The sequence below is a fragment of the Pseudonaja textilis genome, chromosome 4 (genome assembly GCF_049901715.1).
Source record: "Pseudonaja textilis isolate UNSWEBS1 chromosome 4, rPseTex1.2, whole genome shotgun sequence".
Taxonomy (NCBI): domain Eukaryota; kingdom Metazoa; phylum Chordata; class Lepidosauria; order Squamata; family Elapidae; genus Pseudonaja; species Pseudonaja textilis.
In genome coordinates this window covers 48,976,425-49,004,422 of record NC_141993.1, presented here as the reverse complement: position 1 = coordinate 49,004,422, position 27,998 = coordinate 48,976,425, and the positions used below count along the sequence as shown (strand labels likewise).

General features: G+C 38.5%; 2 protein-coding genes and 1 long non-coding RNA gene across 22 annotated transcripts in view; 1 reads left to right on the top strand and 2 right to left on the bottom strand.

Annotated features, from left to right (window-relative positions):
- Positions 1-11,010, bottom strand: DPCD (deleted in primary ciliary dyskinesia homolog (mouse)). 2 transcript variants are annotated; one of them, XM_026701164.2, is made up of 6 exons: positions 10,907-11,010; positions 10,347-10,427; positions 7,575-7,699; positions 5,456-5,589; positions 1,153-1,255; positions 1-162 (listed from the first exon to the last, which is right to left on the bottom strand). In XM_026701164.2, the coding sequence occupies exons 1-6, from the start codon at positions 10,968-10,970 to the stop codon at positions 58-60; spliced, it is 612 nt and encodes a 203-aa protein (XP_026556949.2). In that variant the 5' UTR covers positions 10,971-11,010; the 3' UTR covers positions 1-57. The 2 variants fall into 2 exon arrangements, with proteins under 2 accessions (XP_026556949.2, XP_087788994.1); XM_087932868.1 differs by having other exon boundaries at positions 10,347-10,453; positions 10,907-10,991.
- On the top strand, positions 11,007-23,987 carry POLL (DNA polymerase lambda). 12 transcript variants are annotated; one of them, XM_026701159.2, is made up of 9 exons: positions 11,007-11,075; positions 12,804-12,955; positions 13,247-13,541; positions 15,636-15,777; positions 17,489-17,797; positions 18,343-18,516; positions 19,067-19,195; positions 22,127-22,295; positions 22,812-23,987. In XM_026701159.2, exons 2-9 carry the CDS (start codon positions 12,847-12,849, stop codon positions 23,174-23,176), a joined length of 1,692 nt encoding a protein of 563 aa, XP_026556944.1. In that variant the 5' UTR covers positions 11,007-11,075; positions 12,804-12,846; the 3' UTR covers positions 23,177-23,987. The 12 variants fall into 12 exon arrangements, with proteins under 12 accessions (XP_026556944.1, XP_087788991.1, XP_087788987.1 ...); XM_026701158.2 differs by having other exon boundaries at positions 11,031-11,129; XM_087932859.1 differs by having other exon boundaries at positions 11,069-11,167.
- Positions 16,610-27,998, bottom strand: part of LOC148125820 (uncharacterized) — a 38,524-nt gene continuing 27,135 nt past the window's right edge. For 3 of the 8 annotated variants that reach the window (XR_015743513.1, XR_015743508.1, XR_015743514.1), the window contains 3 exons: positions 22,752-27,825; positions 22,155-22,362; positions 16,610-17,639 (listed from right to left, as the gene is read on the bottom strand). This is a non-coding gene — a long non-coding RNA (uncharacterized LOC148125820). Of the gene's footprint in view, positions 17,640-21,589; positions 21,793-22,154; positions 22,363-22,751; positions 27,826-27,998 lie in introns of all 8 variants that reach the window. The other 5 variants (XR_015743512.1, XR_015743511.1, XR_015743515.1 and 2 more) reach the window with 5 other exon arrangements.

Here is a 27,998-nt window from a genome sequence, read left to right as displayed (position 1 = left end):
TTCCTGTTCAGCACAATTATTTAATAAAAATACAGACAATGCACTTCACGTTCTTGACTACTGTGTCTTGCAGTCTCCTTCCCCATTATTAGCAGCGTTGATCTTCTTCAGTTCTTTTTGCAGTTCCTCTTCTGCAGCTAATATTTCTGTTGGCTTTTGATACTGTAGGAAAGAAAATAGCCTGAATCTCTGTAGCTCAAACATAAATGCTATTAACAAAGTGCCTCATTTGCAAAATTGAAAAAAGAAGCAAAACCCAATATTGGAATGTCATTCTCTCAGATTCATCTTTTTCAGCTATTTACGATATAATATCTAGAACATACAGCAATATCTCACATTCATTGTAATGCATATTTTAGTTCAAATTTTGAAATCTGTCTTATTGTATTTTTTTGATCCTGTTTATCCTGCTGCAGAATGAAATATCCCATGGCAAAACGTGCACTTGAACTTTTCCAATTGTTCATTGGATACCTCCCTGTACTCTGAAGTATTTCTGTTCAGAACATCATTAAAAAAGACAATTATTTTAGGTCAGAAAGAAAAATGTGCAGTTATTTTTAAGACTTGGAAGCAGAAATAGTAGTGTTATTTTTTTCATCATAAGCCTTACTGTTATAATTTTGAATTCTTAATTTTCATCCAAAGGCCATTTCCCCCCATGTGTATTACCTCAAGTTTTATACAGTTGGTCCTTAATTTACGACCACAATGGAACCCAAAATTTCCATTGCAAAACAAGTCAGTTGTTAAGTGAGCTGTGTCCCATCTTATGACCTTTTCTGCCACAGTTGTTAAGCAAATCACTGCAGATGTTAAATGAATCAGGCTTCCCCAATGACTTTGCTTATTGGAAGCCAGCTGGGAAAATTAAAAATGATGATCACATGATCTCAGGACAGTGCTGCTGTCATAAATACATGCTTTTTTGTCAAGCCCCTAAATGTTGATCACGTGACGATGGGGATGCTGCAACAGTTGTAAGTGTGAAACCCAATCTTAAGTCACTTCTTTCAGTGCCATTGTAACTTTGAGAAGTAATTAAATGAATGGCTGTAAGTCGAATACTATCTCTAAAGGCAGTATAGCAAAAGAGGACTGAAAACAGTAATATGCTAATAGTGTCAGATTAGCTTTATGAGAACTTACTGTGATGATCAATGTATTATTGGCATGAGTAAAATTCAAAGCTGTGCTATCCAAAGGCAGTTGGAATCTGTCCAAATCAGGAATAGTGAATTTCTTGTAGTATCTGAAAGTAAATGTGGACATAAAAATAAAGACTATTCATTTCTTCACTAGTGGAAGATAAAAAATACCTAAAATATATTTTTACATAAAAGAAATTTCAGGACTATTCCAAGAGTTAGAAGATGAGTATCTTCCATTCAGGGTATAAGATTCCACTAAGAATTCTTTTTAATATACTCTGTAGTAAAATACGTAAATACATAAACTAATAGTTATATTTTAAAAATCTGACTGAACATATCTCATTATTAATTTGACTAGTAGGTTTTGTTTTTAAATACAGCCATATACTAAAAGGTACAGCTACCTTAATAATTTGAATGTCAGTTTAGTTTTGATCACCTTGGTTATGCATGGTGCCTACAGTCTCATATTTATCGGGCACTTACTGCAGAATGATCCATCTTCTGCTATTTTCAGTTTAATTTAAGATGGAAGGCCAATATGCTTTCCTCCCATGAAGCATGACTGCCATTTAGTTCTTTTCGGAGGCTGGAACTTTTCCTTTATGAATTATGCTCCACCCACAACTGCTGTATGTTTGGTGCCCCAAAATGAACAGGATGTCAAACCTATGAGCAATTCTTTTCAAATAAGTTAGTTTTGTTTAGAGGTTGACTGGTTGAACTAGTGCTACACAAACCACAAACCCTTTATTTTCCAAGCCCTGCTGAAAATGCACACAAAGGCCAACCAGCCAGGGCTAACTTTGCCTGCTAAAGAAGAATGTTACCCCAGGGCTTGGAGCCTTTTGCTTATATTTGGGAAAGGTGGCAGACATGGATAATAATGGAGATGTCAAAGGTTAAACAGCAAAGATTAGATGAACACAAAAGACAAGTTAAGGAAGTGTTAAGTTCTTACTGATTGAGACAATAAAAAAGCAACTCCTCAAAGTAGCCCAGTGTTTCAAAGAGCCTATGAAGCCCACACTGAGAACACCAACTTTATCCCACCCACCACCCACCAATAGGGCTGAGGCAGTGGGAAAAATACCTGATCTGAGCTCCAAGTAAAATCTGTGAAAGATCAAAGGATCTGCTGTTTTGCCTCTTCCAGCGTAATGTTAACTGCTACCTTGTCTGCAATAATTGAATCTGCTGTGGCCATGGATGCTTTGCCCGTTTGGAAGTTTGCTTTAATGGATTTGTTTTACAGCAAGAGGACTGAATCAAATCCCACTTCAGCAGCCTTTTGCTGTGGCTAGAAGGGGCATTGTTGAATGAGTAGAAGTAGGTGACAGTATTGTCTTTTTAAGTTCCTTTGGGGAGCTATCTTCTCTTCCATATTTACAATTGCAGAGTAGCCATTGTCTAATTCCAGGTTTCTTCTCTTGTATCTCTGAGAAAAGCCACATCTGCTAAAATTCTAATTGTCATAAGCATTATGCCATTGTCTTCTCTTTTCCTAAAGCCAGAGTAAACAGCTTTCTCAGAATTGTAGGCCTCATCTTGCTTTTCCTACCAGCTGAAGATGGCATCAGAAGAAGAGATGGGGCCAAATTTTCAGCCTATACAGTACGTTATTTCTATCCTGAATTCCTGACCCTCACCCTAAAATCCTACTGCTTAAATATGACAGAAAATGGCTGAATTTAAGTGATACAATTTTGGATGAGTTTGGGAGGAATTTTGTTACCTAGAGTTTCGCTTCTTCCATTTCATCTCTATCCTTAAGGGAAAAAAATAGAAATGTTGCTGAAATGGTAATTTTGGTAACCATTTTAGTAATATATCTCAGGAGGCTGAGATATGCCCATTTATGCCCCAAAGGACTAACTAGAATATCTCACATGATTAAGTCACAAGCACTAATGGGAATTGAACATTATGTAATAATCAGGATTGGGAACCTGTGGGCTGGTCCCAGATAGAATGGGAAGAGGTTGCTTCAGATCCATGAGCAGCCCCGCAAAGGGAAAAAATTAATATTGCTAGACATGTCTGGAAAAAGGAGAACCTGGCTAGCAGTTTAGCAACAGATGGAAATCTCCAAGTTCCCATATAGACTTCATAAAATCCCAGTTTCGGTAAAACAGTAGAATAATTTATGGAAGAATGAATAAAATGTAGATATACGAGTGCTGCTTCTGTTGCTTTAGCAAAAAGGACAAATATCTGAATTGAAACTATTTCATCTTCTGTCTTCCTCACAATAAACAGCATGCTACAATGAATAATGGTATATAATAGGAAAATCACAAAAGTCATATAATCCAAGTTCTATAAAGAACCTAGCAGTTTTGTGGTGGGGCAATTTTTGTTATAATACAACATAAATGAAAAAAATGTGTATTCCCCTGATAGAAGCCAATTCCACTTCTGAAGCTAATAATTGAAATGTTTTCATAAAGACCTCAACTTATTGAAAGGCATGAAATACTCTTTGAGACATTAACTTTGTTCCACATGTGGGTGCTAGGTTTTTTTGTTACAACACTTGCATTACAAATAGAACTTGGAGGCTTGGTTTTAGTTAATGAATTCTTGCTCTGTTTTTGATTGGATATTTAGATGATAATTTTCTTTCTGCCTTCCAAAATTTCAGTGAATTGCATTGACAGTAGCATTTTTAGCTACACCTTATGCAGATATCCATTGTTAATGGCTTAGCCTGTGAATTCACCAATTATTCAGCTTTCCCGAATTGCCAAAGGGGAAGCATATAAATTTAATAAATATATTTCCATTTAACCAATAAATCATAATTAAACCATGGCTTAGATAAACATGAGATTGAACTAAGTCTTTTGTTCCACCACCAACCAGCCAGAATAAATCATGTAAAAGCTATTTATTGCAGCATTAATCTGACTTTTCCTGGTTTCTTTGATAGAATAATTGAAGTTTACTTTAGAATTTTTACTCAATTATGTCTGGAATTTTCAACAAGCAAAGCAAATGTAAAATGTTTATGCTAATTAAGGTATCAATTCCCCCCCCCCCAAAAAAAACAACTATATAAACGTTTGTATTTTATATGCTAGGAACAATGGCATCATTGCTTCTGAATTGTCCAAAACATGTTGGACTGTCTAAAATATACTGGGCTACAGTAAACAGTAAATGATTTCTTATTGGATCTGTTACACAGTTAACACTATCTTCTTTTTAGCATTAGCTGACAGTCTCAAGGGGGATATGAAAGAAACAGTTTCTCTTATTCTTTGCCTATCAGCAACTATAATTTAGAGCTACTTATTGCTATATCCTGAGTTTTTATTTAAATATCATGTCTAACAGACTTACTTGTCATTATTTAGCTCTTTTTGAAAGGCATCTTATTAGTAAACAGTCTATGTCATAACGGTAAAATTTATGCTTGTGTTTTTATGCAACAGAACTCATAGGTGATCCTGATTTAAAATGAGACTCTGCAGAAGGCCAACCATATTTAAGAACTGCCCAAATCGACAAATATGAAATAATATTCCTATCTATCAAGAGCTGAACTTCAGGAACCTGATTCTGTACCTGTCAGTTCCAGTTAGATAACAAAAATGCTAAGTAGAATGACCCATAAGGTTAATGTAGTCTGGCCTTTATTGTAAAATGTTTGACAAGTCCTGACCATGTCCCTAGTTTTTTATTGTCATTGATTAATTATACTCTTTGCCCTCAGAAGAACTTTAGCCTAACATAAATGGTCAAATAGAAAATAAAAGTTCTTGCCAACAGCACCACCTCTGGGTAAATATTAGGGATTGCATAAAAATGGAAAGAGTAGGAAAAACAAATGCTCTTTGTTCCAGGACTATAGCTTGATTCATACATAGATTAAGATATATCGATGTTTGTTTTTGATTTAGCATTGCATTCAAACCTATCCATTAAGGATTTGCTCAAAATACAATACAATGGCTTGTTCAAAAATCACACTCTTCACAGTGTTATATGTGAATACTACAAAAAGCTCAGATTATGGGCTGTTGGTTTGTCAATTCAAAGCGCAGTGACGATTGTCTCCTCAAATGGTGACTAAACGTTCGCAACCAAATTGCCAAGCTTGGAGCTCAAATCAACAGCCCAGCTATCAACCTGAGCTACTAATATTCAAGTACATTTCAGCTCAGATTATTTTGTTGTTAGGAAAAGAAAAATTCAGAATATTACAATAGAGAACTAACATCATTTCCATGTCCTACAAGCTATCTGCAAATATACCCAAAGTTATCCCACCAAGAGTGAATCTGTTTACTGACTTCTTATTTGTTGTGCGGACCACACAGCAGCACTGATCCTTTTCTACTGAAACACTGTAGACATCCTTAGGATATGGCAGGTTTCGGATCCGCCACTGAAAACTGCTTTTGGTGTCTTTGCGCATAAAGACAGGCTAAAGAAAAGAGAAATGGAATTCAGCCCAGTGTTGTTCAGTTCAACTAGACAGCAGATGTAATAATTATACAACAACAACATGACTAAAAATTGCCAAACTTATGCGTGTAAGTGCTGGATTCTTATCTAAATTGAAGCAACACTGGTACTAGCATCTTTAAGTTCCATACCTTTCCCATGAGCTTTTCTCAATTTATATAATACATTCTTTTGTGGGATACACTAAATGTATTGCAGATACACAAATTATAATAATGAGAAATGTGAAGGAAAGTGCTACTAGATTTAGGAAAAATATAGACTGAAGTAAAAGATGGGTTAAGGAACAAAAGTAGTCTCCCACAAGAGGGAAAAATCCATTTTATAAAACACTACAATCAAGCAAACATCCATTCAATAAATAACTACATTCAAGACACAGAGTTTTCACAAAACTCTGAGAATTAGGTGATGGCACACACTGCCAGCAGAGTGATGGCACAAGAGAAAAAACTGCCCCTGTACCTAGGCATGCAATACTGTCTTGAGGGAAGGAGCTGAAACATTTTGCGTCCAGGATGTAAGGAATCTGCAGATATTTTCTCAGCCCTCCTGACCCGCGCAATATATAGGTCTTCTATGGAAGGCAGGGTGGTTGCAATTATTATTTCTGCAATCTTGACTATCCTTTGGACTCTGTACCTGTCCTGTTTGGTTGCTGTATCATACCAGACAATTATAGACTCAATAATTCCTCTGTAAAACTGCATCAGCAGCTCCCGGGGCAGTCTGAACTTTTGAGTTTATGCAGGAAGAACATTTGAAAGAGATCCTAAATTTAAGGCAGAACCATAATACAGAGCATAAACCTTTTATAAAAATATTATCTAGCTCTTGGCATTTTTGGCTAAATTATAGCCTGTGTCATGGAATAAATTGTCAGTGGAATTAAAGCATGCCTCCTCATTACAATTTAGGAAAGAGCTGGAAACGTATTTACTACCCAAGGGCTTACAATTTAACTGTTTTAGCTGATGTGTTTTATATGTGTTATACTTTATACATGTTTTTATAGGTGCTTTATTGTATTTTGGAAGCCACCCAAATTGCCCAGAGCCATAAAAAGATTGGAGAACATTTACATTCCCTAAAGCAATCAATATACCACACCAGTGTTGCTCAAACTCAGCAATTTTAAGATATGTGGACTTCAACTACCAGAATTCCCCAGCCACACATTTTTAAAATGCGGAGGATGAGAAACACAACACAACAGTATATCTGGAAGCACACGTGATTTAATGAATGGCTACCAATCTGGTTCTAAAAGCATAGCTACCCAACCTTTTCTGCTTTGCGGCCCAACAGGGCGGGAAAGGGGATGGTTCTGCGTGAGCAGCGGGCAACCGCACAACTCAATTTGTGTGAACGGCAGGCACGTGCGCCCACCACTTGTACAAATGGAGCATGCACATGCTTGCCTGCTGCTTTTACCTAGCTCAAATACACCCAGTGACCTTCCATGGCTAAGAATGGACTTGAACATGACTCTCATAAAGGAGTCATATTAAACTCTTCATAATTATAAAATGTCTCCATGCAATGTTAATTCAGCTCTTTTTGACCATAGTGAGGTCAAATTGTAATTCCTGTTTAAATTACATTGAAATTTAAAGTATGGTTGCTATCGCTTAATTCAACTTTTGTCATAAACATGTTGTGAGGAAAAATTGGAAGCAGCAAATGCTTAGGTTGAGTTAAACTTGTAGGAATGGCATGATGACACATTTAACAAATAAACCTTTATATATAGGAAAAACACAGTGCCAAAGTAGAAAGGAAGAGCATAACGGACATTTCTAATATTCTGAATTATTCATGAAGCTTGGTATAGAAAGAAAGCCTCACTATTTTCTAAATGAAAAAAAAAAAATCAAGGTAGAAAAATTGAATGAAGTATATTTTCTCTCATGTCAAATGCTGAGGTATAAATATTGTGTTTACATTGGTATTGCTCTCCTTTATGAACTCACGGTCCAGTGCTCCTGCTGCAAGCAACGTGGGTTCTCCCACTTCAACCTCCCAATTGCCATGTGCACCCAAGGCATTCTTCTCTCTCCATTTTCTTACTACACAGAAATGACAAGGATAAAGAAAAAAAAATGAGATATTTATCTTTTCAGGAAAATATTCCCAATTGGGATATTAAGAAACTAGCGGGTAATTGCTATACAAGTTAAGTCAAATACTTTGAATTTCAATTTATTTTTAATTATGCCTCTTTTTGCAGAAACAGAATACAGGTGGATTCTTGGCTTCTGATAATTCATTTAGTGGCCATTCAAACTTGCAAAACCATTGAACAAGGGGGAGTTATATGTCCTCAGAATTTTAGCTGTTTGCAGCATCCTCATAGTCACATGATCATGATATGAGTGCTCAATGCCCAGCTCATGATTCCAATATTGCACTGGGCTGCAGTCACATGATCATACTTTCCAACGTTCCCTGCTGGCTTTTCACAAGCAAAATCAATGTGGAAGTTTGCAGGAAGTCGGAAGTGGTGATCACATGAGTTCCTTGCTTAACTTCTACACGGTCCTCACATATCAACAGCAACGTGAACTGCTAGGACTCCCATAGATAAGCAATGCTATCCCATGATGTCACACTTTATCACCATGTCACTTAGTAGTTCTGGTCCAATTGCTGTTGTAACCCAAGGACTACTTGTAGACTTTTTTACATATTAATAACATGAACATGTATTAAAAGAGCATTTAAAACTGCTGGCTTTGAGCTTCACATTATGCAACTTACTAGCTTTGTCCTGATGGTTGTGCAGCATTTCAGATCCAAAAGCAAAAGTTTGCTTCAGAACACATAGCATCAGTCCAAACCACCTCACAGAGTTGTTATAATGGAGAAAGTAGGAGGAGGAATGAGTATTATGTAATATGTTTGCCAACTTGAGTTATTTATTTAAAAAATAACAAAAGGATAAAAATAAATAAATTTGCATTTAAATCACATGAATCTTTTCCCTGGGATTCTGCCATAGTTAAATAGGGCAATTGCACTATTCTAGGAAAAGGCATAGTTGTTTTCAGGAGTCGTAGACAGGTGTTATACAAGCATACTAATGCATTCCAAAACAGTTTTTTTCCTCAGATCTGAAACATTGCATAGGCTTAGTCGCGTAGGCCTAGAGAGTCAAGTCATCTAGGAAGTGCGGCTAATTCATTCAGGTTTCAGTCCTATAGATACCAACACATATTGATACTTTCCAGTTCAATTCATGCTCAAGGCACTGATTTTGGAAATGCATGAAAAATAGTTTTAAAAACAACAACCTGATTAGTCTAATTTGTCCAAAACAAGGGCCAGTTGGAATTTCCTCTCCCCCTCCTCCTGGATAACAACAAGCTGTTATTACAGTTATATTACAGGTAATCATCACTTAACTACCTTAAGTGGGCTGGCAACTCCATTGCTAAGCAACATGGTCATTAAGCAAAACATCCGATGACTGCTCAGCTTAACAATGGCAGTCATGGCAATCTGTTATTATAGTTATAGTTATTGTTCAGTGGATCATATGCAGTCATTAGAAGAGGACCCATCCATATCCAAGCCATTCTGACTATCTCCACTTTAATTCCCACCTCCCCATTCCCCTATTTTCTATCCATCTCTGCCCTGTAAGTCATCTACCTATCTGCTGCTGCCAGCTGCCCTTGCCCCTTCTTTTGCGTTAGCGTAGCCTTGTCCTCCTTTCACACTAATAAGGAAGATGCCCAAATAAGGCCCTGGCCATCACACAAAAGAAAGCCCTGGCTGGTGTGAGAAAGAAAGGACCTGGCCTGCATGCGAAAGAACAGTGCAAAAGAAGGACTTAGTTGGCAGTGGTGCATGGTGCCACAGCAGAACACACACCCGCCTGTTCTGTAGCTCTCATCTGCTGCCTTGTGGAGTGTTTTCATGGCACTTCCCCTGCATGTGATGAGCCCAGCAAATGGAGGCAAGCAAAGATGATGCAAAGGTCAGCTGGTGGTGGGGGTAAGGCAGCAGGAGACTGGTCATAAATTCAGGCAGGCTGAATTTTATTCATTTGACCATAAGGGCATTGTGATGGCTAGAACTTCAAAGACTAGTCATAAGCCCCTTTGTTCAAAGCTACTGTATTTCAGAATAGTTGCTGAACAAATGGTTGTTAAGCAAGACTACTTATATACACCTGGGACAGAAAAGTACAAGAATTTAAAGCTTGATTTCACTATAAATAGAGCCTGCATTTGATCTACAGCTGATAGTCAAATTCTCTCTCTCTCTGTCTCAAAACAACAACAACAACAACAACAACAACCAACACCATCACAGCATTGTGCCCTGAAATTCCTGTTTACATTTGCTTGTACAGGTTTTGTCAAGAGAAGCATGATAAAGTCATGCAATCTCAGGAGCAGTACAAAGACAGTAAGTGGATTAATTTTTAGATTCATCATATACTGTAGTATAACTGAGACATCAAAGTTTAGGGTTAATGCTGTGGATAAGGAAAAAGATAAGAATGTAGCCTAGCCCTGTAGTCTCAGAGGCAAAGCCAACATTGATTTCATCACCCTTTCTGACTATGGATCTTTTTCATGGTAAAGTTTGCTTTACTGACCCGCAGAATGTGCAATACTATTAAAGGCAAAACCTGTATTTCGAATCTACCTGGACCATTTGCATTCCCAACTTTTAACTAGAAGTAAGAAAGGTTCTCTGGCTTACAGAGTAGCTGGTGTGTTTTCAGGTCATATTCTTCTGCCATCTCCTTTCCATCCTCAAACAAGTAATGGATTTTTCGTTTACCTAAAGAGAGCACAAGATAGGTGGACCTAAACAGGAGAAATAGGAGGAAATCCCCATTTAGCCAGAGTGACTTTTAAAGGCTCACAGCTTTCCATCCATACTACTCCTCTACTAAACCAAGTTTTGATGGAAATAAGCACCAATGTTAACGGGTTGATTTCCACATGCTCCTCACAGTGGTGAATACAGTTCAGTTAGAAATAAAACAGTATCGGGAATGTTTTCCATTACTTCTTTTAAAAAAAACTTTAAAATGATTTTTAAGTTGGATTTTCAGTGTATCCCTACTAGATCGCCCCGGGGTTGCCGCATCCAAAAGCGAAGGCAGCACGATAGATACCACAGCTTCCTCGCCACTTGGGAGACCGGAACTGCACGGCTTTCTCCCACTTTAGAAAGTTCCCCAACTTCACACGTTCCCCATTTGCCCAGGTCATTTCCCCAGATCGCCACTATCCCAGCCCCAGCCATCCCGTTACCATCGGCGAGCAAGGCGGTCTTGCGAGCGGCCCGCAACCGCTCCAGCCAGCTGGTGCCAGCCATATTGCGGCTCCGCACGTTACCAAGGCAACGCCTCCTTGTCTTCCGGCCCTGACCCGGAAGAAAATGCCGCAAATTGGCCGCTCTTGTGTCACAGCTATACTTTCGGTAAGGGAACGTTGCCCTCTTCGGTATCGTTCTCGGCCTCTCTTTGGACGCTCCGTAAGGGCTCCCCCTCTTTCTCCAACCAGAGAGGCATCGTAGGTGGTTAAGGTAGCGATGCAGGGCGGCGCGGCGCCCCTCAATCGCCTTGGAAAAGCAGCGGCGGGCAGCAGCGGGCTACAGAAGCGTCGCGGTGATTTGGTTGACCCTGGCTGTTAGGAGCCTTTGGCTCGACCTCATCCCACCTCTCAAATTCAGACGCTCTTAAGCGGGTGGTCTCTGGACTGCAGTGAGCCGGGCTCGGATTAGAGTAGCGCTCCGAAGTGATGCAAAAAAATTTCCTCTCTTGGTCTCTCTACTCCCTCTAGGAAGGAGTCCCACAATCTGCGTTGATTTCAAGGGCTATAATCCTTGGCAGGCATATTTTGTAAACCAGAGTTTATGGGAAATGCATCTGAGTAACGCTAAATTGGGGAAGCCTGTCATGGGTGTATGCATGAGAGATTTATTTGTAGACATTTTTATTTGAAATCAAATTAACCCAGCGCTGATACCTTTTACTTCAGCTCCTGATCAAATTGGTCATTTGACATAAAAGGTTGTGCCATTTGGTTTAAAATCTAACATAACACTTAAAAGTAACAATATTGATACTATTATTATTTTTAGCTGCTATACTTTTCATCTGCCGTTTTGTCACAGACTTTGATCACAGTTTCCTGGCTAGAGATTGCAGAATGCAAAAATACAAATTTGAATACAAATTCATATTCTCCAGTAAAGTATTTTCCAACTCTTTAACAATTGTCTGTTCATTCAGCATGGCTGTTCATCATCCTTTTGATTAAAGAGGTTGAACATTGAATCTAGGATAGAAGAACCATAGCTTATAATGTTTGACCACATGCTTTGTGTTCAGCAAATCTTAGGTTCAGTTTCTGTGGTCTTTACTTTTACTAGGAAATTTAGCCCAACAGCGTTGACGCTACTGGACTAGTGTTCTGACTCATGTGGGTTCTGAATTCATAAAATACTTCCCACCCTAATGGTCATATTTATGGATCATAAATACCATATTATCCTTGTTCCCTCCTAATTTTAGGACTCCATTCTTCTAAAGTAAGGCCAGCCAGATATTTCAAGGAAAGTTACAATAAGAACTGTTTCATATACTGTTCCTAAACAGGAAAACAATATACAGTTTATTACTTGTAATGTATATATGATACACATTATAATATATATTACAGTACATTTAAGTATATTACAATTTTACTCTCAAGAAAAAAAAATTCTATGTGCTATCCTAAGGAGATCTTGTAAAATTCCATGCTTTTCTGTACCACCCATATGTAGATGACTGATTTTCTATCCCAGACCTATTCTCTCTCTGTTTCCAATTGTCTCCCCAAGTGCGTCTGCTTATCTTTTCTAACCTTCAGTAAAATAACATTTCCAATAGTGCTAAAAAATATAAGCTGACAGTGGCAAGGAGATATAAAGAAATAGTTATATATAGTTACCAGGTACAAAAATTATGAAATGCTAATTTTACCAATCTCCAAATGTATTAGATTAGGCATGATGAAAAGGGTAATTTCTGTGACTGACTGAGTGGAAGATATACTAGAACTATTAATCTGTTCTAAAATGATGGAACACAAGGATTCCTATTAAGAATTACCTGTCATTAAAATATATTATTTCTTTTACTTTTCCTTCCTACATCTTCAGCAAATCTGCATTCTCCTGTTAGGCAAGGAGACATCTATGGTCCATGGAACCTCAAGGAATTGTCAAAGCTTTCCGCAAACGAAAGAAGTTGAAAGATGAGGTACCCACTGCGTCTTTAAAGATTTGGAAAGAAGAAACCAGGAATCAACAAGGTGAATTTTTTTTCTTTCTGACTTTAGTCATGTGAAATTCTCATAGTGTGGCTTGCATTGCTGTTAATTCTTATTAAACCACAATTTATGACAAATGGTTCATTTCAGAGAAATGACTTAATCTTTAAAAAGTTCTATCTCTACAGTGCAGTGATATAATAACACGACTATATGTCATAAAACACTAACATTCGCTATATTTCATCAAACGATCAGATTTTCTTCATTCTGAAAATATTTGTAACCTAATCTTATCTTGCTGATCATCTTTCTCTGTGGTATTTTTACCAGGGTGGTTGGAGCCAATCACAGCTTATGTGTTGCAAGCAGGAATTGGCCAGGCCAGGGCTGAGATCTTCTATAAGCAGATCATCCACAATGGAGGACACATCTGCAGCCAGTTTTCCCCAGATGTGACACATGTAATAGTAGATGAAGACATGGATTTTGATCGGGCTTTTCGGCTCCTCAAACTCAAAAAGTTACCTCAGGGATTTCAACTAGTTAAGGCATCATGGCTGAGTTCTTGTATTACAGCACAGCAGATCTTGGACACTACTGACTATAGACTCATCATTCCAGAGAAGTAGGTCTCTCACTTAAATACTTTATCCAGTTTGAATGGGGAAGGTTTATGTAAAACTGATCATCCATCTTCAAAATGCAATAGAAAAGAACTTCATTCGATATTTTTAGTGTAACTGTCGGCCAGTCTGAAGTATCCTATTTTTTGATAAAGTAACTGAAAAAGTGATGGCTTTGATGATTTGGATGCTGATTTTCTGAAGTGATTTGACTGGATATTTCATCTGGGAAATGACACTGAATCTAGTTTGATTACTGTAGTACTGTGATGGCAAACCTATGGCACACGTGCCGGAAGTGGCACTCAGAGCCACTTCTGCTGGCACATGCGAGGTCACCCCGAAGAGCCCCACTGCGCATGCATGCACCCTGCCAACCAGCTGATTATTGGGTATCTGCCACGCATGCACGGGAGAGGTGTGCTTGTGGGAGGCGTGCATGCATGCGCAGTGGCATGTGGCGTGTGTGGAGGTTATGTGGGCATGCACAGAGGCACGCAGTAGACATGCTCAGGGGGAGTGGGAATCACGCATGCATTGTATCATGCGTGCAGGCACGCATGTGTGCGCACACACTTTTGGCACGCAACATGGAAAAGGTTAGCCATCACTGCTGTAGTAGATGAGCTAAGAAGGTACTCCTCAACTTACAACAGTTCATTTAGTGACCTTTCAAAGTTAAATGGCACTGAAAAAAATGAGTTATATGACCATTTTTCACATTTACAACAGTTGCAGACTCCCCATGGTCATATGATAAAAATTCAGATGCCTGGCAACTGACTCATTCATAATGGTTGCAGTATCCCAGGAGAAGGAAAGTCAATAGGGAAGCCAGATTCACTTAACAACTGCAATTATTTATTTAATAACTGGCAAGAAAGGTCGTAAAATGTGGGGGGGGAGGAATCTCTTAATCAATGTGTCACTTAGCAACAGAAATTTTGGGCTCAATTGTGGTTGTAGGTCGAGAACTGTAAACTGCTATTTTTCTTGGACCTCTTGATAGCTTCTGTAGCATTGATCATGGTATCCTTCAGATCAATGGGCTATATGGCAAGGTTGAGCCTTGGGAGCACTGTTTTGCAGTGATTCCGATTCTTCCTCTTAGAATTAGCCCAGAATATGATGTGGGGACATTGCTGTTCAAATGAAGATCATTCACATACAGTGTTCCATGGATTCTGTCTTCTCCACTGTTGTTTCACAGTTTAACATCTACATGAAAGCAGTCAGGGAGTTTAAAAAAATATATGCTGAAGTATAACTGGATATTTCAACAAGACAGCTGTCCAAATCATGCTCTAAATCAGAGATGTCTTTCTTATTAAGTACATATTTGATTTGTCTGTTGATTTGTTTGAAATGGGCTCCATGTTCGACAATGATTAACATTATTGAATATGTGTAAGGAGTCTCAAAAATGCACCATATGCAAGGAGATTAAGAATATTTCTGAACTAGAAGAAACTAGAACTAAAAGGAAGAATGGGAGAAAAATTCTCAAACAAGAATAAAACAGCTTACCTGCAGGAAAATATTTGGAAGCTGTAATTTTGGCCAAAGGAGATGATATAAAATATTGAAAGAAAGGACACTTAATTTTTTTCTTTGACCATATTCACTGTTTATTTTGAATCTATAAGTAAGTGCACATAAATAATAAGTAAGCATTCACTTTTTCAGAAAATATGTTCGACTTCTGTTACTTTATGAATTCATTGGAATTTTATAATTTGACAGGAATGCCTAATTTTTTCCACTGAATTGTACCATGTATGGCTGCAATGATGAACAGTGTGACATAGTTGAAAGGGAGGCCAATAATATGTATAGGAGGCCAAAGAATACAGCAGAAATCTTAGAATTGGTTCTGTATAATTACAAATATCTAGCTGTGTGACTAATGGAATGTAAATACATATGGTCATCTTTTCATTCCAGTATGTGCCTCTTTAATGTAAACAGTAAACATTTGGAAATCAGGATAGATTATTCACTAAAGTAAGCTCTGAAAAAATCATATCTTATCTGCCTTTAGTTGATACAAGAAATGCTCCAAATTCAATTATTTGTTGTTTGTTAATTCTTGGCAGATATCTGGATGAGACAGGCTTTTCAGTGGAACACTCGCCATTACTGAAGGAGGATAAGATTCACCCCAAAGCAGAGAGCACAGTTATGGAACCGAAAGAAGAATCAAACACTGAGATCAGCTCTTTCTGTGATACTGTACAGGTAGTCTTTGACTTGCGACCAGTTGCATATTAATTGTTTGAAGTTACAACAGTTTTGGAAAGGGTGCTTTAAAGCACTTCTGGCCCTTGTAAAATGTTGTGTGCCTCCCTTGTAGTCGCACAATCCTAATCTGGGTGCTGGGCAACCTATTTTCACTTATGATTAGTCACCAAGGGTCCTGCAATTCTGTGATTATCATTTGCAATCTTCTATATCTGCAGGCATGGGGCAGCAGGAAAAAAAATCACAGAGCTAAAATCCTTTTCAACCCTGACCCTCTGTGCCTGCATGGCTCCCCTGTGCTAAAATTGTTCTCCACCTGCCCTACAAATGTTCTCTCCCTATCCCTTGGTGCCCGAAGACTTCCTCTGTGCTAAAACCCTTCTCTCCCTGCCTCTCCACTTGTTTCCTGGGAATCTGTTCGTTTAGATACTGTGCAATTGCTTAATGACTGCACTGCAAGTGCCAGGATTGCGGTCATTGAGTGATTGAGTGGTTGTAGAGGCATCTCACAATCACCACTGGCCAAGATTTGGGTCCCAATTTTGGTCGTTAAATGGGGGCTGCCTGCCAATTTCTAGGATCAATAGGAAGCTATGCAGGTGAGCCTGATTATTGATTTTTAGGCTAAGCCAGGGATTTTCTGTTAAAGTTAGCCAGTGCCAAACTCTTATCTAAGGTTTGGAAACACCTTACTGTTTGAGATTGTGAAAACAAATTAGCTGGTTTATACTTAAAAAGTAATAATAATCCGAAAGTGTTTTTTTTTATTTATACATTTTAAAATTTAAATATTTAAATAAACTGAATAAAAATCAAAGTATCCATATTAGGCTCATAAAACATGTGTCTTTTATTGATGTTTGTTTTTCATAAAAATATAGGACAATAGAAAAAATATGTAGTGAATTGTTTCTGTTATCATGTAATCCTCGGTTCAAAGTATGTTGATATACATTTTGTTTTTATTTTGGGAGCATTTATTTATTTATTTATTAAATTCATTTGCCACCCGTCTTATATTCAATGATTCTGGGTGGATTACAACATAATTTCAGAATATTCTGGTTGCATTTTGTACATTTCCTAAAGATTTTGATATAGTATCGGGATTCCACTGAATAAAAAGTAAAAACTATTGTTCAATATTTTTTCTATTCTGAGCTTCCTAATAGGGTATCCAAGATATCTTAAATGGAATTTTGGTACCTGCTTATTTCTATAGAATGTAGAGGTGGTAAATACCTACTAATTCTATAACTTGGAACAAAATATTCATTATTACTTTTTACCATGCTTTGAACATAGAACACATTTACTGTGACAATCAGTTGTATTTTGGTCATCCCAGATATTTTGCCATCTGTACTTCCTAATTCTTGATCACCATTACTAGGAACATAAATTGTAGATATGAAATTGCTAGTTCAATTGATATTTGCTTTGACTCTGGGTTTCTGTGATTATTTCTCATGGGTCTTAATTCTGCTCTGTATTTTATTTTTATTTCTTTAATATAATTTTTATTGAAGAAATTTTAACAAGATAAAAGCAATACAAATATTACAAAAGAAACCAAGAAAATGAAGAATTGTGCCCCATTCTTTACAATGTCTATATATTGTTGCAGAATGAGCTCATATTCTGTGATTGGCTAAATGATCACTCAATTTCATTGCTCCCTCTTCTGCTTGTTCTGTGAATCCCAAAGAGGACGTTAGATAATGAAGAAATTGAAGAGGACAAACCTGTTGTCACTCTGGAGGAACTGAAAGCACTGAAGTCAGGCCAAGACCTGAACACTTTGTCAGAAGGCTCATCAGTGTGCTCTCCCCCTGGCAAGTGGGTTTGTGCTCGGTCTTCTGAAAGCAAGAAAACTAATCATAATCAGTGCATTACAGAGAAGCTGGAAGTGCTGGCTAAAGCCTACTCTGTCCAAGGAGACAAGTGGAGGGGTCTAAGCTACTCTAAAGCTATTAACGCACTCAAGAGTTATCATAAGCCAGTCACGTGTTATCAGGTAAATGAGACAAAATTTACTAAGGATGTCTGTTTTTCTGTCATATATCTGCTTTTCCCAAGGTATCTGTACCTTTCTGGCTTAGTATTTTTTTTTCTCCAGGAAAAGTTCTAATTTGTGGGGTTTTTTAATGTTATATAGACACATGATTTCAACCAGCTGTGGCCTGCATCCTACTTACATATTCCTATTATTCCATCCTGCTGTTTGGAAAGTATTTTACTAATTCTACAATGTATGCAGAATCTTTTATCAAGATTATGCTGAACTTCTGATCTTTTGAAAAGAGTGCAGAGAAAGGCTGAAGCTGCCTTGAGATTCAGGCAAAAGTTCTGTAGGCCAAAAGTAAAAGCTACAAGGGGGTGTTTGTAACGCTTGCATAGTTATCTAAATGCTAATCATAGTTTTTTTTTTAGGATGGGTATGTATTAAAAAAATGGCTGTGTACTGGGCATAATGAAACACAGCATACCTAAAATACTCTGAGTAAATCAGTGTTTGAGCTTTGCTTTGAACTAGTTGCTGTTTCATTGTTCTCCTTTCAGGAAGCCTGTAAGATTCCCGGAATAGGAAAACAGATGGCAGAAAAGATTGTAGAAATCCTGGAGAGTGGGCATCTTCGAAAACTTGACCACATCAGTGACAGTGTCTCAGTGCTAGAATTATTTTCCAATATATGGGGAGCAGGAGTAAAGACTAGCCAGATGTGGTACCAGCAGGTAACTCTATCCTCCCTTTAGCTATGATTCTGTGGCATTCCCTTCTATTTGTTCATGTTAGATCTTTGCTCCAAGGCATGTGAGTTTATATTAGTGTTGCTACTTTTTTAGTTATGATTTTTTGGGTGGGGGGGACCTTCCTCTGGAGATTTTATACTGTCTATATTGGACACGTCCTCTTTTCCTACCCTATAGTGTATGTAAAGATACAATGTGTTAACTTTATTTGTATCAATCTTTTTTTCCTTTATTATCAATAGCAACAGTTTATATATTAATTGTCTTATCTTGCAAAAGTGTCAAATTCATTCTGAATCATTATGAGCAACACCATGATCGTGTGTGTGTGTGTGTGTGTGTGTGAGGAATGAATGCTCACATGTTTTGAACTGTTCATGAAAAAAACGCATGTGATTTTCAGGGGGAAATCAGGACAATATTATAAACAGCGCATCACGTATTACGCACATTGGTGGTGGGTTCCATGATATCGCTTATTAGGGATTACTGAAAACAGAATTCCTGTAGTTCTGTTATGTGTTCTGCCCAGGGTTTTCGCACTCTGGATGACGTCCGCACTCGGGCCTCTCTCACCAGCCAGCAAGCTATTGGCCTTAAGTATTACAAGGACTTCCTGGAACGCATGCCACGGCAAGAAGCTGCTGAAATTGAGCAGACGGTGAGCACCTTGTTGAAACTGTAGCGAGAGGTTGACAGAAGATCATCGGCTCTTTTTCACCAGATCTTAATCATAAGGCTATTCCATCTTGGTTTTTCCCGCTTGGCAGTTTGCCAAATAAAACCCCCCAAAATATTTTCCAAAGGGGCACCATATTAGAGGTACTGTATACTTAAAAACTCACTTCTATGTTGATTCCACTCATCTTCCAAACTTATTACTGGCCTACCTATTTTTGGATGTTTGGGCATCCCGCTCCCTCTTTACTATTTGAAATGCTAAAACTGGGAGTCACCTTGTCCTGCCAAGAACCCAGACACCACAGCAGGTATACATGGCTTAGATCAAGGGGTGAATGAAGGGACACTTCATTATGTAGAGTGGAAAGAGTAAGGAAGATGACTGATGAAAGTATCAATAACTATTATCAAGGCAAAATGAGGTGATTTTTTTTTTAAATCCAAAGAAACAAGATAACATTTGGAAGTGACTCAGGCAGGCACCTCATTGATTCATAGAAATCTACCAATGGAAAGAATGTGCAACCCAGACTTGAAAGGTTCTGTTATTATAGGTAATCTCAGTAAAAGTAGTTTTAGCTTGCCCATGGAGTTGATTTCCCAGTCTCGTCTTTATTCACCACCTAAGTCTTTATGACCTCATGTTCTTCACAACTGGAAAGCACTTTTTTTTCCTACTCTCAAATAGCACAGCTGAGGAAGACTGGCTTAGCTTACTTCCTTTTACATATCAACCATCCAAGCCATGACTCTTAATGAAAGCTCTTATTTGAAGCAGTGTTCTTTCTCCATATTTGCTGAAAAGCACGGCTCTAATCATATCCAAACTTCTGCCTATCACAAATCAGTTTCCCTTTTTAGGCACATTTACTGTAGAAATTGAAGATTTCCTTTTTCCAAAGTTGAAGTTCCTTACAATTGACAGAGAAAGAAAACCTCCATCCATCCATGTTAATATATTTTATTTCTATGCTCTGCACGCCTTTGTACCTGATCTGAAATTAATCTAATTTACCAACATCATTTGTGCTTTAATTTTTACTTATGAAGCCTTGATAAATTCCCAATATGTTATGCCAATTCTTCTCTAAATAATTCTCAGATAACTGGCAGGATGGTTGACAAAGACATCTGCAATTTTCCATTGTTGCTCTCTTGGTAAGGAAAGAGTGCTTTGCACCCTTCCAGCCAAATGTTTTTTTCCCCCTTGTTTTTATATTTTTGGGCTGGACCGTATGGTCTGGTTTATATATTAATGCAGCTCTTTAAATTCAGAGCTCTAAGCCACATTAAAAAAAAACCCTTTTCATTGTTCCTCCTGTACAGTGGAATTGCCATGGCAGCACTGGGCAGCATGACGCTGTCACTCAGTCACAGTGCCTGCCCCTAAAGAATGCATAGTTGCCAGGTAGGGCATCACCCCTTACATAGGATTAAAGTTCTTTGGGGAACCTCCGCCCTTGGGAATGGGCCTATTGTGGATTTGATGGGAATGGGCCTATTGTGGATTTGATGGGATTACCCTTCTCTTGCCTACCTCGGGGAAGAGACAAGAGAAAGAGGGGATTAGCTGCTGTCTGTCGAAGATCCAAGGGGCAGTATGGGGTTTGCTGCTTTCAAGAAAACTTAATTGGGGATGCAGAGGGGGAAGATCTGCATTAGAAAAGCCGTGAAGGTGATTCCAAATGTTGCAGGGCAAAGGTTAATGGGTTTATTCCTCACTAATGAAGGATGATCCTGGAGACTGACAAGGGGCACTCATCCTCTAAACTGATTTTCCTCCCCCACTCCCCTCTACTCCCTATGTTCTGAACCGGTAGCTGTCCTTGCTTGTTAAAATGGATGATTGGCATCGTAATATTGATAATCCTACATACCGAAATCACCTTTAAATGATGCGTTAATAAAGATGGTGTAGGAAAAGGGCTGACAGGGAACGTATCATTGGCCATGCTTATTGGATTGGGAGTTCCAGTTCTTGATATTTAACTGCAGTTCTGAAAGAACAGCCAATTTCTTGGGATTAAGATTCCATACAGGATACCAAAGTAAGAGGTGTAGGCCTATAGCAGGAGAATCATCCATTCTCAGGCAAGGATAAATTGAATCCTTTTCAATGTGAAGTCTTCTGCGGTTCTATGTTCTAAGAGAAACAGATTAAATCTAATGGGATTTCCCTTTATTTCTATGATATTATTTTACTGTTCATTAGAAAATATTTGTATTATGGTGGCACTTACTTTTCAATTTGTTTTATTTATCAATCATGTCAAGCAAATGAAATGCTAGGTCATTGAATTACAGGTAGTCCTTGACTTACAACCATTTTTAACAGCTGTTTGAAGTTATGAGGTTGCTAAAAAAAGTGACTTACTATTGGTCCTTGCACTTATCATCACATGTCCCCACGGTCATGTGATTAAAATTTGGGCACTTGGTGACTGGCATGTATTTTCAGTGGTTGCTGTGTCCTGGGGTCACATGATCACCATTTGTGTCCTTCCCAGGTAGTTTCCAACAAGCAAAGTCATTGGGAGAATCCAGCTTCCTTTAGCAACCATGTGACTTGCTGAATGACTGCAGCAAAAAAGTCATAAAATTGGCAGTGACTCGATTATTTCGCTTCTTGAAGCTCCTGTCCCAGTTGTGCTTGTAAGTTGAGGATTGGTAGTCTCTGAGCTTGGTTGTTTTCTAGTGATAGCTTGCGATGCTAGCTAGCATCATTATCACTGACGATGTTACCTAGTTTAGGTAATGAAATGTCTGGAAGAAAACAACCAAGCTCTGAGAGCACCAGGGACTCCTTATTTCAACTCTCAGCTACAAACACTCTCCTTTATAAGTTGAGAATTGTTGTATTACAGTAAGTGGTATTTGAGAGCAGTTAATTTCTCTGATTTGTCTCTTTAAGGTTAGAGAAGCAGCTCTGTCTATTATACCTGAACTAGTTTGTATAGCATGTGGCTCTTTCCGGCGCGGAAAACCCACTTGTGGAGATGTGGATGTACTGGTGACTCATCCTGATGGATGCTCCCACCAAGGAGTATTCAACAAACTGCTCGACGTTCTTCATCAAAGTGGTATGAGAATAGTTCTGTGGTGGGGCTGGGAGTTCAGACTCATTCCTGAATGTATCCACCTTGAGAACTATTTAAAGAAAACATAAGTAGGAATACAGAAGGGGCCTAGTTTTGTTAGCTTGAGTTGAGCTTGGCACTTTTTCCTAAAGCTGAATACTGTAGACCAGTAACTGCTGCTATACTGGGAAACTACTTTCTCTTTCTTTCTTGGACTTTTGGGGATAAGGGCTGGGCTATTTATTGTTCTCTAAGGTACTTGCTTAACTAGTTCTTCATGTTGGGGAGCCTGTCCCTTTTCTTTCGTTTTTAGTTAATAGCAAAACATTATGAAAAGGCAGACCAGGTCACTGTGAACCGTGATGTCCTGTCTTGTCCTTCAGGAATGTTCCAATTATATTGATCTGGCAGGACCTGAGACTGATATAAGTAAGAGGGCAGCTCCTAGTGTCAACTTACTTCTCAATCCTTTGCAATAATACTACAGTATTTGTCTCACATATTGTGCTTTCCACTCAGGCTTTCTCACGGATGACTTGGTGAATCAGGAAGACAATGGAAGCCAGCAGAAGTACCTCGGAGTCTGCCGTTTACCAGGCCCAGATAGGCACCACAGGCGCCTCGACATCATTGTGGTGCCCTACAGAGAGTTTGCCTGTGCTTTGTTGTACTTCACGGGCTCAGCCCACTTCAATCGCTCCATGCGAGCCCTGGCCAGGACTAAAGGCATGAGTCTGTCAGAGCATGCCCTCTGCAGTGGTGTAGTGCGAGGACCAAATGGCCTCAAAACTGGATCTGGGATTGTCCTGTCCACGCCTACTGAGAAGGATGTGTTTGTACATCTGGGGTTGCCTTACCGGGAGCCATATGAGAGGGACTGGTAAAGGCAAGAAAAGAAGTAGCCTCAGTTAGCTTCAGGGAGATATGGGAACTTGCATGATATTTTCAAACATATACTGCATATCCTTTGCTTCTTTTCCTTGAGGCGTATTTGCAAAGTGAAGGACTTGATAAAAGAATAGAATAGAATTCTTTATTGGCCAAGTGTGATTGGATGCACAAGGAATTTGTCTTGGTGTGTATGCTCTTGATGAGCAGTTTATTGTTTTCCCCCCACTGGCTTAAAAATCCCAAGATTTTTAAAGTCTCTTATTAGTTTTGAAAGATTTCAGTGAGAGGAAAAAACTATGGACAAATCAATTCATTCAATTATCAATTCCAAGAACAATGATTGTAAATCTTTATGATTGTAAATCTTTTTTGCACATTAAAAAATCAACTAATATCTACTTAGGACAAATAGGAAATTTACAAAATTTCACTACTTTTAAAGAGATGAATTGCAGGGTTGCTATCCTTACAGTATTTTGGAGAGTTGCCTGGAGGGCTCCGGGCTAATTACACTCTCAACTTAATCCACCTCATAGGGCTATGGTAAGAAAAATAGGCAGGAGCTTAATGTGCATCGTCTTGTAGGAAGTTGGCACCCACCCCTATGGAATATCCTAGGAAATATTAAAAAGGCAGAATATTTCCCCTAAAAGGAAAGTAGAAACTCAGAGAGGCAGAAGCTCACCTGATCTTTCCCTTTCTTCTCCTTCACCCAACATCTTGAAGCAAGTGATCATCCTTTTCACTTTGGAGCTCCAAGCCATGTGGTCCTATCCACCATTAAACCATCTTTCCAAGCAGTCACCATGTTTCCAGTGTCTTTCTTCCCCACTTGGAACTGAACCCAGAAGGAAATTTAGCCAACCATCTTGAATTGTACAAAATAAAGATGGGGTGTAAAGCTAAAAATTAATTTAAAAATTGCTGGGACTGAAGGACAGGGCTTCCTCTTTTTGTCACCAAGTTTGCTTTCTTGCAGGCTGCTAGAAATCTGATAATTTCCAGAAGACGCTTGAAACTAGGCAGAGGGTTGTATGAAATTAGGCCAAGAATCATATATAGTTCTGGAGCTGCATTTGATCTATGGAAAGAAAAGGCGATTCATTATTTGCACTATATAATTCATTTCTTATTAATTAACATGTTCTGTTTTAAATAATATATTTTAACAGTTCTTCAAATAGTAATATTATCATGGAAACAGATTTCTGTATTTGCAGAGTACATACAGTATTAACCATAAAGGCTGATATGATACCAGATGTTGGAACTTTTGAATTCTAGAATTTCCTTGAGGTTAAAGATAGGGGACTAATGAAGTAAAAACATTGCAGCAAGATAGGTTTTTACTTGTCTGCTTAGGTAAATTTTTAGCATCAAGAAAAATGGCAGAAATTTACAGGTAGCCCTCTTTTAGCAATCAAATTTGGGACTGGCAACTCAGTTGTTAAGCAGTCACCAAGTGAAATGACCTTATTTCAACTTTTCTTTCCTTTGTTGACCTGTGAGGATTGGTTGCAAAGTTACTTTTTCATCACTGTCCTAATTTCAAACATTCACTGAACAAGACAGTCACTAAATGTATTTTTTTCTCTGATTGTTAAACAGGGATAGAACAACTATCTTTTAGAATAGGTTAGGTTTCCTAAATTCTCTGACAAATAGACTCATTTGCTAATTATAGGTATGTAAATTATCCCAGTGTTGGATTCCCCCTCCCAAGAAAAGCTATCTAGACAAACATAGAACTATGTTTTTTTAAGGTATAACCTGTAATATGCCTGAAAACTACCTTCATTGCTTTATGGAGTAGAAACTTGCTGTTTCCTTTTTCTTTTCTAATATTTAGTGGTATTATAGTTCTCCAATTTTTCTTTCTTTATGATTTGATAGAATGGAGACAGCTAAATAGGTGTTATCACGAGTAAAGACAATGTCATAGTATTTTAGGAAAGTGCACCATAGAATCAAATTATTTGTTTATCTTGTTGAATATTGTCTATTCAACAATATTCAACAAGTGACAGTAGCAATCCAAAATCTTACGTGGCTGTTTTTTTCATCATATGCTGGTGGATGAAGTCTGATGATTATCTGAGTACAAAAGAGGCTATTTCATTGAATTGAGACCCCTCCGTAGTTTCCATTTTAGCTTGAGCTACTTTAGCATAAGCTTGGACTAATTGTCTTTTCTGGTATCTTGCCATTCTGTTTTTATGATGTCCAGCCTTTTGACTTTAGAGACTCCTAGAGAATTTCTTCGTGTTTAATTTAATGTATTGTGATAACTTATGATAATTTAATGATAAATGCAGAAGGAGTCAGGGATTATCAGCTAAAAACTGCATGTTGACTATGAGTAAAAGATTTTGAAAAAAGCAGGTACAAAGAAGGGAAAGCTTAGAGAATGAGTGTGCAATGTTTTGGCTTGCCTGAGCTGCATTGAGTGAAGAGGAATTGTCTTGGGCCTCGTATACAATATATAATACAATAAATCACATAATGTAAAAGTTTACAATCTTGTAGGGCCACTTTACTGGCTGTCTAGGGCCTCATGTGGCGCATAGGCTGTGGATTGGATACACCTGACTTAGAGACTTGGCAGGTGCTGCTTGGTTTGGAAAAAAGACTGAAAGATAGTTTGAGTTACTTGTAAAGTGCAACTTCTTAAGGTTAACCAAGAGCTTTTATGCCACAGTTGCACTAATTCCAATTACTATTTCTTTGCAACTGGGTGCTATACATGAACCAGTTGAGGACTGATGGTACCGATGATAATTGGAAAGGTTGCCTACTTTTGAAGGGTTTGTTCTCTGAGTTGTAATGATACTCTTTAGGAGATACCCTCAGTTGAATGTATTGGTTATTGTGTAAATTGAAAGACAATTCTTGACCCACTCAAAGGTAAGACTAGATCATCTTATGGAAGGTAATTATTTTTTTCTCCTTCTCTACCACCCCTTCTCTCTTGATCTGAGTTCAGAAGGAATAACTCTTGTCCTACCTTTTGTGCTGGTGACAGGGAGCCACAATTCACACCCAGGTACTAACAATAGCTCTAAATTATCAAAGCTTCTAAACTCCCACAGCGAATGATTTTTTTACAGATAACTGGAATCAGCAGTTGGGCAACCAGGTGGTGAATCAAATGAAGGGTTGGGGTCCATGGCCGGCTTATAGCTTTCGTAGACTGCAGTGAAGCCCCAGTCCTCAATTTTATGAGGGGTCTCAATTCAACTCTGATGGCTGCAATCCTCTTTTATAATGGATTCTTGTGGGCAAGAGATTTGACCTGGATTCTGTGAGAAAATTCACAGTGCTGGATCACACATAGTTGTCAAGTAATTAGCCACTAGTTGCTTTTTCACTGTACCATCAACTTTTTCTCCTTAAGTTGTAAACTCTGCTGTAGAATAGCCCCATTAATTTTATCCCAAGAAGTATATGAGGCCTAGATTTTAGGAATCAGGAGTTCAGATCTTTCACTTAACCATGAAACCCACTGAATAATTTTGTTCAATAACCACTCACTGAAAACGCACAGGGTTGTTACGGGGCTCTACTAATATTGTGATATACTGCCCTGGGCAAGGTAATATGTATCAGTAAAATTTTACATTTTATGTTTGACCTATTGTGTCCCTGAAGGATCCATTTTATTCCTTGTGCTGTTGTGTATTTACAGAAAAACCCAAGACGTTTTCCTGAGTTTTGTACTGAGATGCCATCAGTACAATCTCAGCCTCACTGCTCCTTGCCATCTCACTCCAAGGATTAAGCCAATTTTCTGAATTTGTACACTTTACTGAATCATAAACTAACCTAAACAGACTAAATTGGTCCAACTTACTAAAGTACAAAGAACAACATGGACAGCCAGGGCTTTTGTAAATGCTGTCACTAGGTCTTTAACTAACCCGGAGGTCTCCAAACTTTGCAACTTTAAGACTTGTGGACTTCCAACTCCCAGGGCGTTGAAGTTTAGGGACCCCTGAACTAACCTAGTGAAACCTATAGCACAAATGCATCCAAATGCTGGTGGTGAAGAGAGAAGCAATGGCTCTGTTGGAGAGGAAGAGAGGGGAGCATCTTTTTGTGTCTGGCAACAAGAAGGAAGTTCTTTTATCAGTAGGCTGTTCTGCCACTGCTTTCACCCATAATCTTTAGAAAGACAAAAATCCTTTGACACTTAATTTCCATAAGCATTTTGCTGGTACATGTTGTAGTTCAGTCTTTGGCATTGTGGCCCATTAAATTTATAAGGAGAGCCTTATGAATTTTGTGTAGTGGTTAAACATTAGGCTGGAACCCGGGGTATTATGCGTTCTAGTCTCCCTTTAGTCATGAAGCCAGTTGGGTGCCCTTGGCCACTCACTCTCTTGCGGCTCTAGGAATCTTGACAAGAAAACTGCAGGGAGTTGCATGCAGTTGCCAAGAATCAACACTATAGAGGCACACAGACACGCAGATAACAAACACTCCAGAAGTGGTATTCAGCAGATTCTGACCAGTACTGGAGAACCGGTAGCTGAAATTTTGAGTAGTCCAGAGAACCGGCAAATACTACCTCTTACTGTCTCCGCCCCCATCTATTCTCTGCCTCCCAAGTCCCAGCCGATTGGCTGGGTTTTCTTTTGTTGCCCTGCACAGGAGAATGGAGCTGGAAAGCAGGTTAGTGGGGTGGGGAGGGAATGGAGATTTTACAGTATCCTTTCCCTGCCATGCCTACCAAGCCACACCACACCCATAGAACTAGTAGTAAAAAAATTTGAATCCCATCACTGGCACATAAGCACACAAAAGTCAAGGTAAAAC